The following is a 20,646-nucleotide window of genomic DNA, read 5'->3' as shown; positions in this document are numbered from 1 at the left end:
TAAACTCCGTTGAAGTGTATAATTGTAATACATACTGTACATGCAGACACAGCATCATTCAAAGGCTGGAATTTGATACTCCTGGTATTGGATATGACTTGAAAAATGATCTCAAAGACATTCATACATGAACTGCACCTTTGTGGCCAAAAGTTTTGAGAATGACACAAATATTAATTTTCACAAAGTCTGCTGCCTCAGTTTGTATGATGGCAATTTGCATATACTACAGAATGTTATGAAGAGTGATCAGATGAATTGCAATTAATTGCAAAGTCCCTCTTTGCCATGCAAATGAACTGAATCCCCCAAAAACATTTCCACTGCATTTCAGCCCTGCCACAAAAGGACCAGCTGACATCATGTCAGTGATTCTCTCGTTACCACAGGTGTGAGTGTTGACGAGGACAAGGCTGGAGATCCCTCTGTCATGCTGATTGAGTTCAAATAACAGACTGGAAGCTTGAAAGGGAGGGTGGTGCTTGGAATCATTGTTCTTCCTCTGTCATCCATGGTTACCTACAAGGAAACACGTGCTGTCATCATTGCTTTGCACAAAAAGGGCTTCACAGGCAAGGATATTCTGCCAGAAAGATTACACCAAAATCAACCATTTATCGAATCATCAAGAACTTCAAGGAGAGCAGTTAAATTCTTGTGAAGAAGGCTTCAGGGTGCCCAAGAAAGTCCAACAAGCGCCAGGACCATCTCCTAAAGTTGATTCAGCTGCGGGATCGGGGCACCATCAGTACAGCGCTTGCTCAGGAATGGCAGCAGACAGGTGTGAGTGCATCTGCATGCACAGTGAGGCAAAGACTTTTGGAGGATGGCCTGGTGTCAAGAAGGGCAGCAAAGAAGCCATTTCTCTCCAGGAAAAACATCAGGGACAGACTGATATTCTGCAAAGGGTACAGGGATTGGACTGCTGAGGACTGGGGTAAAGTCATTTTCTCTGATGAATCCCCTTTCTGATTGTTTGGGGCATCCGGAAAAAGGCTTGTCCAGAGAAGACAAGGTGAGCGCTACCATCAGTCCTGTGTCATGCCAACAGTAAAGCATCCTGAGACCATTCATGTGTGGGGTTGCTTCGCAGCCAAGGGGGTGGGCTCACTCACAATTTTGCCTAAGAACACAGCCATGAATAAAGAATGGTACCAACACATCCTCCGAGAGCAACTTCTCCCAACCATCCAGAAACAGTTTGGTGACGAACAATGCCTTTTCCAGCATGACAGAGCACCTTGCCATAAGGAAAAAGTGATAACTAAGTGGCTCGGGGAACAAAACATCGATATTTTGGGTCCATGGCCAGAAAACTCCCCAGACCTTAATCCCACTGTGAACTTGTGGTCAAACCTCAAGAGGCGGGTAGACATTCAAAAACTCACAAATTCTGACAAACTCCAAGCATTGAATATGCAAGAATGGGCTGCCATCAGTCAGGATGTGGCCCAGAAGTTAATTGGCAGCATACCAGGGCGGATTGCAGAGGTCTTGAAAAAGAATGACACAAATATTAATTTTCACAAAGTCTGCTGCCTCAGTTTGTATGATGGCAATTTGCATATACTACAGAATGTTATGAAGAGTGATCAGATGAATTGCAATTAATTGCAAAGTCCCTCTTTGCCATGCAAATGAACTGAATCCCCCAAAAACATTTCCACTGCATTTCAGCCCTGCCACAATCGACCAGCTGACATCATGTCAGTGATTCTCTCGTTACCACAGGTGTGAGTGTTGTGGTCCTTCTGTAGCTCAGTTGGTAGAGCATGGCGCTTGTAACGCCAAGGTAGTGGGTTCGATCCCCGGGACCACCCATACGTAGAATGTATGCACACATGACTGTAAGTTGCTTTGGATAAAAGCGTCTGCTAAATGGCATATATATTAAAAAGAAGCGTCAACACTGCAGATATTGACTTCATGTAATTGTCAATAAAAGCCTTTGCCACTTATGAAATGCTTGTAATTATACTTCAGTAATCCATAGTAACATCTGACAAAAATATCTAAAGACACGGAGGCAGCAGACTTAGTGAAAAATGTATATTTATGTCATTCTCAAAACTTTTGGCCACAACTGTATATTAAATGTACCGGCTACAATGTGGGGATCTCATGCATGGTAATAACTACATGTATATACGACTTGCATCCTTGATATTATATTCTACTCAATCCATAGGCTTCATTAATGTCATTCATAATGTTTTGAAGTTGATACAACTAGCTATGACAGCTGAGGTTCATAGCTAGGTCCTGAACCAATATTTATGCCAAACGTTTTAGGGTCCATACACAGATAGGCTACATAGCTAACTACACATCCATAGGCATACAGGTATTTGTATACACTATTGCACAATAATGTTAGCTAGTCAGCTAGCTTGCTAAATCGCAATTTTTGTAAATTAATTTTTATGAATAAATGACTATGCATAATCGTTTGTCTCTACATTAACTAACATATTGCTCTCAACTCTACATTTTTTCCATGATTCGTTATGACGTTATAGTCACTTTCATTTGCTTCCATTCTACTATTTTTTCAGCCGTCTTTGCGGAAGAAAGTCCCCAGCCTTGGGTCGCATAGCGTCAAATTCGCCATGGGAACCACTCGATATGATTGGTCATCGCCCAGCGGTCGCCGCATAAAGTTGGGAAAAGTTTATATTTTTCACCACCTCCCACGCCACGTTCGCACCGCCCAAAGGTCCCTCTGCCTTCTCCACTTCTCACCGCTTTCCGTCCATTGAAAATGAGTGTGAAGCGGTGTTTCACTGCGCGGCATCTTGTGCTAGTGTACACAGAGCCTACCTATCTACAACAGTCAATATTACTACCTTAGAGTACTTCTACTACTATTATGCCTACTTCTACCCAATGTTGGGATTAACTATTTGGAAAAGTAATTACCTTCAATCAAAGTAATGCGTTCGGAGATTAGGGTTGAATCATTCCAAGCAGAATTAAAATAGTGCGACCAGGTCTCACTGTGACAATAGCTTGTAGCCTAATAAAACACCAATATGTGAAATATTTATTGTTCTTATCAAAGCAATGATAAATGAAATGTCCATCACTGAAGAAAATGTTTTCGAACTTTTCTGAAATGGCCTGGACTTTAGGCTACAATATAGGTTAACTTGCAGCCTCGAAATTCAATTAATAGCCCGGGGCATTAATTTGATTAAATCACTGAACACAAGAGACAGGCTTCTAATTTGAGCCAGGCATCTATTTCCTTAATCGACACAGTTTTTGCTAATTTGCATAGTTAATAGTTTAATGCTTGCAGTTTCTTACTGTCGACAAAAATTGATCATTTCCATATTGTTTTTTTTTAGTCACTACTGAATTTTTTAAATGTAACAAAGCAAACAGCAAACCTCGTAAACAATTCATGATAATTATTGGTAACAATTCATTTAGACCAGCCGTTTACTTCAAATAGGTGTTTATTTGCTGAAATGGGTGCCGTTGCCCGGCTACTAAAGGGGACAGGCTGCTATTTGAGACTCACCGTTTAATCAAAATTGTACAGTAAACTGTAAAAAAAAAAAACGTTTAAAAAAACATTAGAAGGCTGACATAACCACTATGAATTTACTTACTGTGGCAACGTCGTTTCAGAACATAAGGCTTCTTTGAGCAATCAATTTATAACAGGAAACGAGTTACAGCATGAATTTGGTAAAGACAATATATGTAACACGTTACATTACTCCGTTATCCCCCAACACTGCTTTTACCACAGTCAATACTACTACTACTACTACTACTACTACTACTACTACTACTACTACTACAGTCACTATGTACACCACTACTGCAGTCACTTCTTCTACTGTTACTATCCCACTAAAGGTTACTAATCCCACTTCTATTTAAAATGAATACAAAAATGATGCTTTAAGTAAAATATTAGCGTTTGTCTGAAGCAGGAAATTTGAAAGCTAATTTGACCAGCATAAGCAGTTTGACTAAGTACTGCTGGAGTACTTCAGTTTTGCAAAAAATATTATATTCATACATTTTCAGTTTTACAAACAGACAGACAATTAACAGCAAACAATACATCAATACATTGACAGAAGGCAGAAAAAACAAAAACAGAAAGGAAAGACTGAAGACAGCATTGCTCTTCAGAAATCGGCACCATGATTTATTGATATTTGACATACTGTATAAGGAATATGTGTGCTGATACCAATTATACTTTTTTTTGCATAAAGTTATTGCCTGTAGGGGATTTCATTGATGAAAAAATAAGTGCGGGAAGAGAGGTGTTGTGTGTATCTTGTTCAATAGTGAGTCATGGAGGGAAAGAGGGATCTACCACACCAGGACATGCATGCTGCCAAATAAACCAGGGCTCTAACATTTGCTGCTATAATAATACGGTGGGTGTACTTTGTTTCCCCTCCATAAAAGGCAGGATGATATAGAATCCAAGGATTTGAAAAAAAAGCTTTATAGTTAAAAATATAGGCAGATTGTGAAAGCGATAAAGGACTCTGGGGAGCGTAACCATTTTAACAGCGTTAACACAGCCGATCATAGAAACAGGCAACACTCTCCAGATCTCAATGTTGTGCTTCAACTTTTCTATCACGTTGAGATAGTTCCATTTATAAATACATTTTGAATCCTTAGGGAGAGCAACAGCTAAATATTTGATTTTGTCTTTTGCGATTTTAAAAGGTATATTTTTTAATAAAGTCTAGGTTTATGTCGCCTTTAGGGGGCATGAATTCACTTTTATCCCAGGTGTACCCAGAGAGTTCTCCAAATGATTCAATGAGTTCCAACAGTGGTGGAAGTGACTTTTCGGAGAGTGAAAGGAACAACATGATACTATGATATGATAAAGCGGCCATTGGGGTCGCTTATAGTTGAAATATGTTTGAATGGGACAGTGTTTCGAAATAATATGGCCACGTCTGATGACAAAGTTGATTGATGAATCTGCAAAACCCAACTACATCTTAATCTCAATTTTTCAGTATGCTTCATGTGAGTTTCTTGTAAAAGCATAGCCTCCAGATAAAGATTTAAAATGGCCAATTGGTAGAGCTACCAGAGCCATAAGAAAGTATTATGTGGTCCTCAGCTATGACTAACATTGTAGCAATATGGCACAATATGAAAAGACAATGGCGCAATATGAAAAGAGCAAAGGACATATGAAAAACCCCTCCTCCACCTCCCAAAACGCAGTAGAATATACAGTTGAAGTCGGAAGTTTACAACTGAAAAAGCATGTGTGACCAAGGAGGCCTACATTCGTTGCCAAAAGTTTTGAGAATGACACAAAGTTTGCTGCTTCCGTGTCTTTAGATATTTTTGTCAGATTTTACTATGGAAGACTGAATTATAATTACAAGCATTTCATAAGTGGCAAAGGCTTTTATTGACAATTACATGAAGTTGATGCAAAGAGTCAATATTTGCAGTGTATAGGACCCTTCTTTTTCAAGACCTCTGCAATCCACCCTGGCATGCTGTAAATTAACTTCTGGGCCACATCCTGAATGATAGCAGCCCATTCTTGCATAATCAATGCTTGGAGTTGTGGGTTTTTGTTTGTCCACCCGCATCTTGAGGATTGACCACAAGTTCTCAATGGGATTAGGGTCTGGTAATTTCCTGGCCATGGACCCAAAATATCGATATTTTGTTCCCCGAGCCACTTAGTTATCACTTTTTCCTAATGGCAAGGTGCTCCATCATGCTGGAAAAGGCATTGTTCGTCACCAAACAATTATTGGATGGTTGGGAGAAGTTGCTCTCGGAGGATGTGTTGGTACCATTCTTTATCCGTGGCTGTGTTCTTAGGCAAAATTGTGAGTGAGCCCACTCCCTTGGCTGAGAAGCAACCCCACACATGAATGGTCTCAGGATGCTTTACTGTTGGCATGATACAGGACTGATGGTAGCGCTCATCTTGTCTTCTCCGGACAAGCTTTTTTTCCAGATGCCCCAAACAATCGGAAAGGGGATTCAGAGAAAATTACTTTACCCCAGTCCTCAGCAGTCCAATCCCTGTACCTTTTGCAGAATATCAGTCTGTCCCTGTTGTTTTTCCTGGAGATAAGTGGCTTCTTTGCTGCCCTTCTTGACACCAGGCCATCCTCCAAAAGTCTTTGCCTCACTGTGCGTGCAGATGCACACACACCTACTGCCATCCCTGAGCAAGCTCTGTACTGGTGGTGCCCCGATCCCGCAGCTGAATCAATTTTAGGAGATGGTCCTGGCGCTTGCTGGACTTTCTTGGGTGCCCAGCCTTCTTCACAACAATTGAACGGCTCTCCTTGAAGTTCTTGATGATCCGATAAATGGTTGATTTAGGTGCAATCTTTTGACCTCACCTCCACAATCGCCCAACCTCCACCCAATTGAGATCTTTTGGGATGAGTTGGACTGCAGAGTGAAGCAGCAAACAAGTGCTCAGCATATGTGAGAACTCTGTTGGAAAAGCCTTCCTCATGAAGCTGGTTGAGAGAATGTCAAGAGTGTGCAACGCTGTCATCAAGGCAAAGGGTGCCTACTTTGCAGAATGTCAAATATTAAATATTTGTATTTGTTTAACACTTTTTGGGTTGCTACATGATTCCATGTGTGTTATTTAATAGTTTTGATGTCTTCACTATTATTCTACAATGTAAAAATAGGTAAAGTAAAGAAAAACCCTTGAATGAGTAGGTGTGTCCAAACTTTTGACTGGTACTGTGCACACTTTGACACACACAGTAAGCACCATTCAGTTGCATCTCTCTCTGTTAGTCTAATAAATGGGATGCCAGTGAGATGTTAAACTAGTACGGGCTCAGTCATGTGTGTCAATGCAATAGAATCCTACTCTGATGTGTTCTGCCTGCAACAAAATCACTTGCATAGTTAGTTTTGCTTCGGCATGTTGCATTGAAAGTAGCTCATATTGCGTTGACTCGATCACTATTGCCACAGAAAAGGGAAATGTTGATCGTGTTAACAGGGAAACTCTAGAAAGTTCGGTGAAGTTCACTCTCGTGCTTCTCTCCGTGGGCTGATATTTCTTCTGCATGGGGGCAGTCTCGGGGCTACTACACAACTTGGAGGGAACATTGCTGATGACTGTATTACAATCATGTTGGTTAGGCTTACTTGAGTTAAATGTTTTGGTATTGAAATACTTTCTGTAACTGGTGATGACACTCCAAATAATAATGGAGAAATGGCAGAAGAGTAACTAATAGCGACAATTACTGCTTAGTACATAATGGTGCGCTAAAAAATGTGAAAAAGCCCAATGGGCGTCTATTACCAGTATGCTAGCAGAATTAGCACAGGTAATAGCAAATTTCCATGTAGGCTACTAGCTAAATGACATTCAGTAGTTCCTATCCTATATATGTATAACTTTATGACCTGGATTACCTGTATTTGCAATTTGTTTATTACAGTTTGCGCTCTTTAGCATATTTAGCTAGTAGCCTACATGGAAATGTGCAATTACCTGTGCTAATTCTGCTAGCATTCTGGTAATAGAGAATCTGTGGTATGAATGAAAGATTTCTGTACACCAGCAGAGCCCATCCAACTTGAAGGAGCTGGAGCAGTAGTTTTGCCTTGAAGAATGGGCAAGAATCCCAGTGGCTAGATGTGCCAAGCTTATAGAGATATACCCCAAGAGACTTGCAGCTGTAATTGCGGCAAAAGGTGGCTCCACAAGGTATTGAGGGGGGATAGTTATGCTTAAGTTTTCAGTTTTTGTGTCTTATTTCTTGTTTGTTTCAAAACAAAAAAAATATGTTGCATCTTCAAAGTGGTAGTCATGTTGTGTAAATCAAATGATTAAAACCCACCCAAAATACATTTTAATTCCTGGTTGTAAGCAACAAAATAGGAAATATGCCAAGTGGGGTGAATACTTTCACAAGCCACTGTACAAATATTTCCAGTACAATGACAGAACTGTTTCTGGGAAAGTCAGATTATTTACCCGGGTTAATAATTAGTCATAGAGAGCGGAACAAAAAATCACGGTTGTCATTTCGCATTTTTCCTCTTCCTCTTTTTAAGACGGACATAAATAAGCCCCCTGACCTATCTAGCAGAGAAGCAGGCACAATGAGCAAGCTCACTTTACTTGCAGGTAAAAACATTCTTAATATGTTCACATATATTCTGTTTGTGTGAAATTCTTATTTTTATTGACTCTAAATATGTGCTTTTGAAGGTCTGTGCTTCGCCCTGTGCCACTTGGGTGAGTTTCCACTTTAAAAAAAAACATTATGACATTTCTCACACATGATTAAATCAACATTTCATGATTTTTAAAACTTGAATTGTCACTCAGTATTCATCAAGAGAATTATGTTTGTTTGTATCAGTCATCTAAAAATTGTGATATATAAGAATGATGCTACCATGAAGTTGTGTCACCCTGGGAAATTCTGACTGTGACTCTGCAAAAACCATATATGATAGACATTCTGTTCCTGTCTAAGGCTCGACCTCCCAACTGGTCTGCTACTTTACCAACTGGTCCCAGTACAGACCTGGAACTGGGAAGTTCCTGCCAGCTAATGTTGACCCTCACCTGTGTACTCACCTGATCTACGCCTTCTCCATTATCAACCCTGCCAATGAGCTTGCCACCTATGAGTGGAATGATGAGACCCTCTACAGTTCCTTCAATGGACTTAAAGACAGGTTTGCATCTTTTACCAAGACATTCTGAGATGTTCAGGGGTAATTATGTACTGACAATAGTAATTGTATTTTTTGTCATCTAACAGAAATCCTCGGCTCAAAACACTTTTGGCTGTCGGTGGATGGAAGTTTGGCACACAACAGTGAGATATCTAATTTCTTATATTTACATAGGTAAAAGGTAGTATATTTTTTAAGGATTGATAATATATTTTATATTTAGTAATGTCAACTGGTTTGAGCATCCCTAATTCTCCCTAGGTTCAGTATCATGGTTTCATCACCTGACAATCGGCTGAAGTTCATCCAGTCTTCGATCAGTTTCCTTCGGAGGCATAGTTTTGACGGGTTGGACCTGGACTGGGAGTACCCTGGAGCACGGGGAAGCCCTCCAGAGGACAAGCAGAGATTCACACTGTTGTGCAAGGTGATGCTTAGGGTTATGGTTAGGCCAGGATGTGGACATGAAGCTTGGATTACAGCTAGGGTTATGGTTGAGCCGGGGTGTAGCTAGTTTTGGGAAACAATGCTACTAGACTTTTATTTAGGGATGTTCAGACCTTTCCATATGGCAATACATGTAATGCCATATGAGTAAAAAGACATCTGTTGTTTTTTGTAGGAGCTCCTCGAGGCCTTTGAGGCTGAGGGCAAGGCAGTCAGTCGCCCCAGGCTGCTGCTTACTGCTGCTGTGGCTGCTGGGAAAGGGACCATTGATTCTGGCTATGAAATTGCAGAAATTGCTAAGTAAATATGGATTTTAACATTATAACCACCTTAGTCACATTTTAGAAAACCATAATACAGTGAACAGGATCCCATTTGGATTAATGGATGTGTATTAATTAAACTTGTCTTCTGGGTCATTCCATATAATTTCAATCACTTTTTGACTGCACCTCTTTTGATTTGAACGAAACCTTTCATTCGTGTTTGCCCATGGTGGAAGTGGTCAGAAAGTGACTTTGGACCTGAATGCTGTCATGTATTGTCATGTTATGTCTTGTTCCTGTTCTTTCTCTTCACTTTGTTTCCCCCTGCTGGTCGTATTAGGTTACCTTCTCTCCCTTTCCTTCCCCCAGCTGTTCCTCATCTCCTCTAAACTACCTCGTTTACTCTCTGCCACCTGTTCCCTTTTTTCCCTCTGATTAGGTCTCTATTTCTCTCTCTGTTTCTGCTTCTGTCTTTGTCAGATTCTCGTTTGCTTCACTCTTGTCCCGTCCTGTCATAATCTGCCTCTTCATCAGATGCTACGTGTGATCAGGTACCTTTGTCCTCTTCAACCCGCACCTACCCGGAGAGACCAGCAGTCTGTTGCCGCTAACCCTGCTATTCTCCTCTACTGCTAGAAGGGGACTCTCCTGTAAAGATCAGAGGACTTTATGATTTATTTTTGTCGCCCTCTCTGCGGGTTGTCCATTTTGTCTATCGATACATCTGAAGAGGATATATGTATTCCCTGTGTTTGGACATTAAATGACTCTGTTTCTGTTAAACCGCTTTTGGGTCCTCACTCACCTGCATGACAGAATGCCAAAACATTTAGGAGCTAGAGGTGCTCAAAGTTGACCACTTTTGCATATCCCACCCTACCATGAAACATTCATGTCTTTATCACTAAAAAAGAGAAACTGTTGAGTTTGATAGAATTTTAAAGCTGATATCATATGGAAATGACCTTTCTGTCTTTAGATACCTGGACTTCATTAGCGTGATGACCTATGACTTCCATGGATCCTGGCAGACCTTCACAGGACACAACAGCCCTCTCTACCAGGGATCCCATGACACAGGAGACCATATCTACTTCAACACAGTGAGAAAGGGGCTTTTCAATGAATAAAACGCCATAAATCACACTTCTAGTCTACATGTTAAATAAAGCCCATCAAATGTGAGTGTAAAGAAAGTACTGTATACATTCATGCAATCTCTCTGGCAGGATTTTGTCATGAAATACTGGCGAGATCAGGGAGCCCCTGTTGAGAAGCTGATGATGGGATTTGCTACGTATGGACGTTCCTTCCAGCTCGCCTCTGTAGATAGTGGGGTCGGAGCGTCAGCCAACGGTGCTGCTGCAGCTGGACCTTTCACCAGGGAAGCTGGTTTCTGGTCTTATTATGAGGTAGCAAGGCTTAATTGCGTATTTTATGTGAACTTTGAAAGGTATCAAATTGATAGTTAACTTTTCGATTGAGGTAACCTGTTGCCCCACATGTTTCCAGATCTGTACTTTCCTCCAAGGAGCCAGTTTCCAGTGGATTGAGGATCAAAAGGTTCCCTATGCCTCTAAAGGAAATCAGTGGGTAGGATTTGACAATAGGGAGAGCTATGACACAAAGGTATGCAGCAGTATTCCTGGGTTATATTCCTAAATGTTGGACCAAACATCTATTTTTCAACAAGGCTAAGAAATAGCAAAAGACTCAAAGACATACTCCTGTTATTTTCTTATACTCTCCCTTCCTAAGGTCGGCTACCTAAAGGAAAATGGCTTTGGAGGGGCCATGGTTTGGAATCTGGACCTGGATGACTTTGCTGGACAGTCATGTGGACAGGGCAACTATTCCCTGATCAGCCATCTTCAAAAACTCCTCAACATTGGTAAATCACGTTTAAACTTTCTTACTTGTCCAAATATATACAAACATGTCAATGTTTTTTTTTGTGGTCGAGTGCTATTCTGAATAGACATATTAAATTGTCTTTTCACCCAGAACAACCTCCCCTGCCACCTACACACACCCCAATGCCAGGGGAACCACCCACAGTCAAGGCCACAACTAAGGCCGGTGGTAGTTTCTGTGCAGGCAGGGCTGATGGGCTGTATGTCAAAGCAGATTCCCCGAGCTCTTTCTATAACTGTGCTAACGGCATCACCTGGATCCAGAGCTGCCCTGCTGGCCTCATCTTCAGTGACAGCTGCAAATGCTGCAACTGGCCCTAGGACTGTTATTTGACCTATGGGAGAGTTGGGTATGTTGAACCATTTTTTAAAAACATTCACCATCACTACGTCAAGGGAAATATAATACTCTTCCTAACAAAGATATCTACATATATTTCAGGATCTTGTGTGTATCGCTGGAAATAATCAGAATGTATGTAAACATACTTTACCATAGCCTCTCTTTTGTAAAATGTACATGTTCGTTTTCTTTTTTGTCAATGTACCTTTTCAGTGTGACAGTCAATTTTTTTCATTCCTTGCTGCTGCTGAAATGAACTTCTCACTTCCTTGGTTGCTTTCTCAAGAACCTCAAGGGGGGCTAGATCACTGCTTGTTTTAAGTTTGTGTACATAGGTCACTACCTTGAGTAGAGGTCGACCGATTAATTGGAATGGCCGATTAATTAGGGCCGTTTTCAAAGCAATCGGAAATCGGTATTTTTGGACACCGATTTGGCCATTTAAAAAAATACATTTGGAACATCGTTGGGTGATTAGGCCTTTCTCGTAGTCAGCGTTCCAATTTATCCCAAAGGTGTTCGATGGGGTTGAGATCAGAGCTCTGTGCAGGCAAGTCAAGTTCTTCCACACCAATCTCAACAAACCATTTCTGTATGGACCTCGCTTTGTGTACGGGGACATTCACTGGAACTGAGGGGCCTAGCCCGAACCATGAATGCCCCAGACCATTATTCCTCCTCCACCAAACTTTACAGTTGGCACTATACATTGGGGCAGGTAGCGTTCTCCTGGTATCGGTCAAACCCATATTCGTCCGACGGACTGCTAGATGGTGAAGCGTGATTCATCTTCCCAGGGAACATGTTTCCACTGCTCCAGTGTCCACTGGCGGTGAGCTTTACCCCACTCCAGCCGAGACTTGGCATTGCGCATGGTGATCTCAGGCTTGTGTGCGGCTGCTCAGCCATGGAAATCCATTTCATGACACTCCCGACGAACAGTTATTGTGCTGACGTTGTTCCAGAGGCTGTTTGGAACTCGGTAGTGAGTGTTGCAACCGTAGAAAGATGATTTTTACGCGCTACTCGCTTCAGCACTCAGCGGTCCCATTTTGTGAGCTTGTGTGGCCTACCACTTTGCGGCTGAGCCGTTGTTGCTCCTAGAGGTTTCTACTTCACAATAACAGCACTTACAGGTCACCGGGGCAGTTCTAGCAGGGCAGAAATTTGACAAACTGACTTGTTGGAAAGGTGGCATCCTATGACGGGGCCACATTGAAAGACACTGAGCTCTTCAGTAAGCCATTCTACCGCCAATGTTTGTTTATAGAGATTGCATGGTCGTGTGCTCACTTTTATACACCTGTCAGCAACGGGTGTGGCTGAAATAGCTGAATCCACTAATTTGAAGGGTATCCACATACTTTTGTATATACTGTAGGTTTAGGACCTCATATTGTAGCTTAACTGATGTACAAAACACATTTTTAACTATCTACTTTGGTTTAGATACGAGCATGAAACCTATAACACAATAAATTAATTTGACTTTGTGAAAATCATTTTTTTTGTACCTAACTTGCTAACCATTCTTTCCATGTGGTTTCTTCCTTCACAGACTCCATGAAATGATGACCTCGGCTCGTCCTAAATATTTGGTCACATGATTCATTCTGTGTATGGAGTCCTAACTTGAATATACTTATTCCTGTAACTATATAAGGCCTTATCAATTATGTCACGTGGATAATGAATGTATGTGTTATTGATAACTGAAGGGTGAAGAAGAGTTTTGTTTATGGAAAGTTACTGTGAGAGAAAAGGGGAACAGAGACTATAACCAAAGTCTGTTCACTAATGTGAACAGAAGGTCGCTTGTAAACATCATGGAGTAGTGATCGGATAAAGAGCAACAGCGCAACATTTAGGCAGTATTGGGCAACAGATAGCATTTTGACATATAAATGCCTGCTTGATCATGTGCAAAGTGTGCTTGCAGCTGAAGCACCCAGTTTGTTGAATAAACGTGGTTTGAGCTTTTTCTAGTCGTCCGTCTGAGTTTATACTTTGTTCAGAACCTACCAACGGTTTCCTAGAAACACGGGGTGGCTCAACTAACCCTTTTGCTCAATTTACCCCACTCTCCTCTATGTACAGCACTGAGGGGCAATTTTCACATTTTTATGAATGACACTATATACAGTGTATCTTCCAAACACACAGGCTATATTAATCATACAAAGTAAATATCCTGTTATTTTATTTACTGGCTGTGTGTCATCTCACGAGCTAGGTTTCCATCCTATTTGCAATAGATTTTCATCCAAATATTCAAGACTCTGAATAAAACAGTTTGCGCATTCTTCCACCACATGTGTTTCCATGAAAGATACTTTTTCTGGATAAAAGGCTGCGGTTGATGACGTAGAGCACATAAAAGTAACTTTTGCTGTTAAATTCCCATGTACCAAATCAAAAAATACAAGTTAAATGGGAATTTCACCATGGCTCTGCCACTTGTCGTAAACATTAACATTATCCAAACCAAAAGCAAGAATGAGCACATTGTCATTTCACTGGTAGAATCGGGAAGTTTCGACTTCCTGTGTATTTATCTGTTCATAGTGGAACAAAGTCCAGCATTCATAGCGAATGCAGATATCGCCCCGCTAGCTAGATGAGGCATGCCCACAAACATGGTTTGTCACGTTGTTTAATTTCGAATGACCAACACACAGTAATCTAAGAACTTCTCTAGGCAATTTACTTTTTCAACGTTTGTTTTTCACTCAGATTTGTCATCCAAATCCAACTTTATTTGCAACATGCGCCGAATACAACAAGTGTCGACTTTACCGTGAAATGCTCACTTACAAGCCCTTTAGCCAACAGTGCAGTTCAAGAAGAGTTAAGAAAATATTTACAAAGTAAACTCAAATTAAAAGTAACACTAACAATAATAATGAGGCTATATACAGGGAGCACCAGTACGGAGTCAGTGGGTGGGGGTACAGGCTAGTTGAGGTTATTTGTACATGTAGGTTTGGGTGAAGTGACTAGGCATAGATAATGAACAGCGAATAGCAGCAGTCAGTCCCTCGAGGATTTCGCAGGAAAAAATTGTGATTTCTGCAGCTAAAAACGCTTGATTTTGTGGCAGCTTTTCTGAAATTCTGCAATACATTTTGCAATGTGTTTTTTCATGGTAATTTCATATAAAGCAATACAAAGTCATATGTGCTCAGTTTTAGGACGATTTTAAGCATGGCATCTAAAGTTCTCAATTCTGTTTATTTTCCTGAACAAACAGCTCTGTCATAATCCACTCACACATTCACTCACACACACCTCTCCTCACCATCAGGCTTGGGGTTTGCTATCAAGATGAGATACACCTCCAACTCACACTCTCTCTCTCTCTCTCTCTCTCTCTCTCTCAAAAAAACAAAGATTCAAAGCTGATCAATCGCTTTCAATTTGATGATTGACATTTCTTTCGCATAAATTCTCTTCAAAATTACTTGAGATTGCGATTTTTTCTGAAAGGTTCGTAAGGGAGACAAAGAACAGAAAACGTAAAAATAGAGTTTAGTGGTTGATATGAACTTAGAAAACAGTATTACTATTTCTAAAAAAAAAAATCAGAAGGATGGTGCTTTCGGGATCTGTATGATGTTTTACAGAGTATAAAACGGCAAAGCTGACAAATTGCACTCAGTGCTTTGAAAAGAGCTCTCCATAGACAGACTAGGGAGAACAGAGTGCCGACCACCCTGCTAAAGCCAAGGTTAGCGGAGTAAAGGTTTGATTAAAACGCCACTCACCTTGATTTCTTCAGCGCTTGCCACAGTCTTCCCTGCTACCACTTCAGTGGTACCACTTCAGGAGAGCTGCTGCTGCTGTGGGAACTGTTCTGACATTCTCATATGCTTTGCTGATTCCAAGTGACTGTTGATTGTCGACTTTCTCTTGTTTCCAAAAACGTTTGGAAACTGTTTCGCTTGGTCTTTAGCTGTTATTTTTGTTGCCAACTGAGATTGATTTCTGTTCATTGTGCTGCCTGTCAGCCATCAACAATCACCCATCACCCATCTTCGCACGTGAATACGCTGACAGGCCAGGGAGAAAAACTTTGTTGACGTGTGGTTGGATTGGGCCTCTTTTCACAGTAACAGTGGAGTAATTCGCCAAAATTACGAATCCGATTATGATTGGACCTTTTTATGCACTTAATGTGCGGGGATTGGTCAAAGCGAGCTGTCGAATAATATGCACTGATTGGTTGATTTTGCATTGCATTATGCGTTCGCAGAATCGCAGAATCCTGGAGGGACTGAGCAGTGTACAAAAAGGAGGGGGGGCCAATGTAAATTGCCTGGTGGTGATTTGTCTTATGGCTTGGGGGTAGAAGCTGTTGAGGAGCCTTTTGGTCCTAGACTTGGTGTTCCGGCACCGCTTGCCGTGCGGTAGCAAAGAAAACGGTCTATAACTTGGGTGACTGGAGTCTCTGACAATTTTATAGGCTTTCCTCTGACACCGCCTATTCTATAGGTCTTGGATGGCAGGAAGCTTGGCCCCAGTGATGTACTGGGCCATTCGCACTACCCTCTGTAGCGCCTTATGGTCAGATACCGAGCAGTGGCCATACCAGGCAGTGATGCAACCGGTCAGGATGCTCTCGATAGTGTAGTTGTAGAACTTTTTGTGGATCTGGGGACCCATGCCAAATCTTTTCAGTTTCCTGATGGGGAAAATGTTTTGTCGGGCCCTCTTCACGACTGTCTTGGTATGTTTGGGCCATGATAGTTTGTTGGTGATGTGGACACCAAGGAACTTGAAACTCTCGATCCGCTCCACTTCAGCCCCATTGATGTTAATGGGGGCCGGTTTGGCCCTCTTTCTGTAGTCCACGATCAGCTCCTTTGTCTATAATCCACGATCAGCTCCTTCGTCTTGCTCACATTGAGGGAGAGTTTGTTGTCCTGAAACACTCGGCCAGGTGTCTGACCTCCTCCCTATAGGCAGTCTCGTCATTGTTGGTGATCAGGTCTACCACTGTGTTGACATGGTGTTGGAGTTGTGTTTGGCCACGCAGTCGTGGGTGAACAGGGAATACAGGAGGGCACTAAGTACACACATCTGAGGGGCCCCAGTGTTAAGGATCAGCGTGGCAGACGTGTTGTTACCTACTCTCACCACCTGGGGCGGCCCATCAGGAAGTCCAGGATCCAGTTGAACACAGTATGAATGACAGTAGAACTGTGCCAGCATAATACTATTAGGGTACACTAGTTGAACATGCAGACATGTTTATAGGCATAGAGATTACATTGTTCCCACCTGCAAAATAAAGTTCTGAACTGGTTTGAACCCCCAAAAAGTACAGGCTTATACTGTTCCCTTCTGTTCCTTTTAAGCCTCTGAATTTTTTATTTTCTTACATTCACTAAACATTAAAATTACTTTCCCAAACAGTGTGGATAGAGCAGCTTGCTATTGAGCGGGCAAGCTATAGCTAGTTGTTTCCATGCGCGATGTACAGGCAAGTTTACAGCACGTTGCGAGATGCGACTGAAATTTTGCAGGTGGGGAGTGCGTGAAAGAGGGTGGAGGAGGAGCCTTGGCTTGAATCGCTGGGCATCTTGTTATGACATGTATTATCTGAATTAGACCTACAGAATTATATCTAAGGAGGAGTGGATTCTATGGAGGAACTTTGAATGTCCTTGAACTTCAGAGAGTTGGTTTAACGTTGGACCAGAGGTAGCTAGCTAGCTAAGAAGCTTGCGTGTGAAGAGCAAAACCAGAATTAAAAACACGTATTACCTTTTGTAGTTAATAAATCGAATGTCAAACGTGATAACTATAGTTACCTTAACTAGCATTGAAAAAGCTAATCAAATCTCTCATTAAATATCTCACTATTTTCTGAATCACGCTGGTAACGTCAGTAGGCTACAGTAGCCTAAGTTTCAGAGGGGGAGGACAGGCAGACACTGGAATACATTTCTGAGTGGGGGCTTTGCCCCCGCTAGTGTTTGTGTGGGCTTGTTGGTTGTTACGTTTGGTGATGTATCGTGGTTTTTTTTCTTTTTTTTTTTCCGCTGTCCAGTGTTTGTATTTAGGTTTTGGGTTGGTTTTAGCACCAGTGTTTTGGGCATTCACCCATGTTTTGGACCTGTTACGTTTTGAAGGACATTAAAGCGTTTTCCCGTTCATTTCGCTCTCTGCATTTGACTCCTCACTCATCCGCTCCGTTTGCTGCTGCAGCAGGGCGGGGGAAGGGTATGGGCCGGTGTAAGACGGGAGGGAGGAGGAGGGAGCGAAAGTAGCCACACCTGTGCTAATTAGACAAACTTGTTGCTGCCTTAGGTTATCCATCATACCATCTGGCAGTGCCTGTATTGACGACATCAAATCGATGTAAAGAATCTAGCTGAGTTAGCCAACTAGCTAGCTAGCAAGGCTAATTGAAGCTATTTTGCTGTGCTCCACGTCCTTGTCTACAACTACTCCATTCAGGTTAAGCAACAGCCTACCTGTTGGTTGCTCGTTGTCTAATCCTTCACACTAAAGTAACATGGTTACATAATTTATATTCCAGTTTGCAATATTTAGAACTATCCTATTTCAGCTGCTAGTCTTCATATGGAGCCTCTGACTGTAGTGCCGCTTTGATTGCTCGACATTAACAGCTTGCTGCTCTATGTCTTTTTTATGGTGTGCACGTCTTTCAAATAAAAACTACATTCAAAAGTTTGTGTTTTTAAAAATAAGGGGGATTAGAAATGATGCCAACATTTAATTTGATAAAACCTAAAAATCTATCTGCAATATTAAAGCTGAAAATGAAATTGCCATTAAAATGAGGGAGATGCAAGACTTCACAATCACACATGGTATCTGCACATGTGCATGGGTTCACTTCACGCTGTTCACAGCGTGGTAGCCAGGGCACTAAAACAACAGAGAGGTTGAGGCTCGCACGTCAACGCTCTTAGTTTTTGTCATTTCACTGAGTCTCCCTTTAAGAATGTCAAATGTCATGGTGTATAGAAGAGCTGGGACCAAAACCCGATAATGACCGTCACTGACATGGTCTTCCTCTTGCTGAAGCATTTTGCTTATGTTGTTCATTTCCGGTGGTTTTTCTACACAAGGTTCCTGTAGATTGTTCAAAAAACATTATTTGGTCAAGTAATAGCCTATTCATTATGTGGTAGGTAGTCTAGTGGTTAAGAGCATTGGGCCAATAATTAAAAGGTCGCTGGTTCGAATCCCTGAGCAGGCAAGATGAAAAAAAATGCTGTTGTGCCCTTGAGAAAAGCATTTAACCCCCAACAACAACTGCTCCCCGGGTGAAGTCGTCGATTAAGGCAGCACCCGCACCTCTCTGACTCAGAGGGGTTCGGTTAAATGCGGAAGACACATTTTGGTTGAATGCATCCAGTTGGGCAACTGACGAGGTATCCCCCTTTCCCATTATGTGGATTACTGCTATGAAAAGACAGTATTTCCTGTCCCTGTTTCAGTGTCGGCTGCTGTGTGAGTGAGCCACTCAATTCCTTTCTCCACTGCGCATGGACCATTGCTCAAAATGCAATATCTATAAATATAGTTTTCAATGCAGCTACTGTTGTTCTAGTTACATAGAGGAGACTCACAGCTTTCTGTGAGTATATCATTCATCTCTCACCTTTCAATATTGGCACCACTTTACAACCATGCAAGCGGAGCGGAGTTGAGGATATATAATTGCTTTGCAGTGCAATACATTTACTGATAGATTAATCAATTGGCCGACATGGCTATCTACTGTAGCAACAATATCATATTTAGAGTTATCAATCTAGCTAAGTGATTTGAGTTCCCACTTTCTCAAGGGGTGGTGAATAATATAGCCTAGGCCAATATGCACAAAGTTGTCAAATTGGATCATTCTGGATCCTATTTCGACAGGTTGCACATCAAAATATCAATCATGCATTACCTGGATATGTTTCATGAAATAGCTGACTTTTTTAATCATAGACTACCATCTCAGTTGTTTTACTTGACACTGACGAAATTATATATCTACAGCCCTGCCGCAACTGTCAAGTAATTGTCCATTAAAATACAATGTTTTATCGATATATTTATTTGTTTTCGAGCAAAACAGTTAAATTTATCGCAATAAGACTTTCTGCCCGTATCACCCAGCTTTAGTGTCTACTTGTATGTAGTACTGTAGCAATGTCACATCGATAAATTGATTTAATTTAGACAAAGCCTTTTCATTGTTATAATATATAAATATATCTATGTTTTTAAATGTATACTCCCGCAAGTCGATTAATCGTACCCATCCCTAGCCTCAATAGCGTTGCCCATGCTAACGCAGATGCCATAAGAGCACAAATACAAGTTGAGATCCCTATGCATCTCTATGGGTAAAGCTCTTTACTGAAAAGGACCAAGGGGTGCTTTTATACCTTTCTGTCGGTTCTCCACTAAACATGGTCCCCAGGGAAACACTAACAACAACTATAGTTCCTACCCTGCCGCATGCATTATTCCTATCCCCCCAAACACCTCTGGGAAGAAGGGTTGTTGCGCTCCTATCCCTTAGGTCTGATGATCTGACTGGAAGTTAACTTTTAGAGTACGCTATCGGTCAACAACTCAGATTTTGAATACAAACTAGTCAGATGGTTATAAAAGGGTCTTAGATTCACTGCTCTGTCTCTGGCTGGACTTACTAAGACAACAAATACAGGGATAAAGGAAAAGACAACTGATCACTAAACAGACCAATAGGAGAAGCCTTTAACCACATGGACACTCCTCGCTCCACCATACTGAACACTACGTAACCTAATCCCTTACCCTACCACTAACCCTTGCATTCCCTTTTTTTGTTTGCCTACGGTTAATTCTACGATAATAGAATGATGCTAAGACTCCGATTCTTTTCACTTTAATATGTATGTCAATCAAAAACCAATGATTGCAAAGATAGACAAACATTTGGTGACAGAATGACAGCATAAACAGC

At 41.4% G+C, this 20,646-nt stretch overlaps 1 protein-coding gene across 1 annotated transcript; it reads left to right on the top strand.

Annotated features, from left to right (window-relative positions):
• The first annotated feature begins 8,013 nt into the window (after positions 1–8,013).
• On the top strand, positions 8,014–13,650 carry LOC124008747 (acidic mammalian chitinase-like). Its single transcript, XM_046320271.1, has 12 exons — positions 8,014–8,140; positions 8,225–8,251; positions 8,496–8,700; positions 8,787–8,843; positions 8,962–9,127; positions 9,323–9,447; positions 10,393–10,516; positions 10,643–10,825; positions 10,926–11,042; positions 11,172–11,304; positions 11,418–11,676; positions 13,228–13,650. Exons 1-11 carry the CDS (start codon positions 8,116–8,118, stop codon positions 11,645–11,647), a joined length of 1,392 nt encoding a protein of 463 aa, XP_046176227.1. The 5' UTR covers positions 8,014–8,115; the 3' UTR covers positions 11,648–11,676; positions 13,228–13,650.
• The last annotated feature ends 6,996 nt before the right edge of the window (positions 13,651–20,646 follow it).

Source organism: Oncorhynchus gorbuscha, linkage group LG21 (assembly GCF_021184085.1).
Source record: "Oncorhynchus gorbuscha isolate QuinsamMale2020 ecotype Even-year linkage group LG21, OgorEven_v1.0, whole genome shotgun sequence".
Taxonomy (NCBI): Eukaryota; Metazoa; Chordata; class Actinopteri; order Salmoniformes; family Salmonidae; genus Oncorhynchus; species Oncorhynchus gorbuscha.
This window is presented reverse-complemented; position numbering and strand designations above follow the sequence as displayed.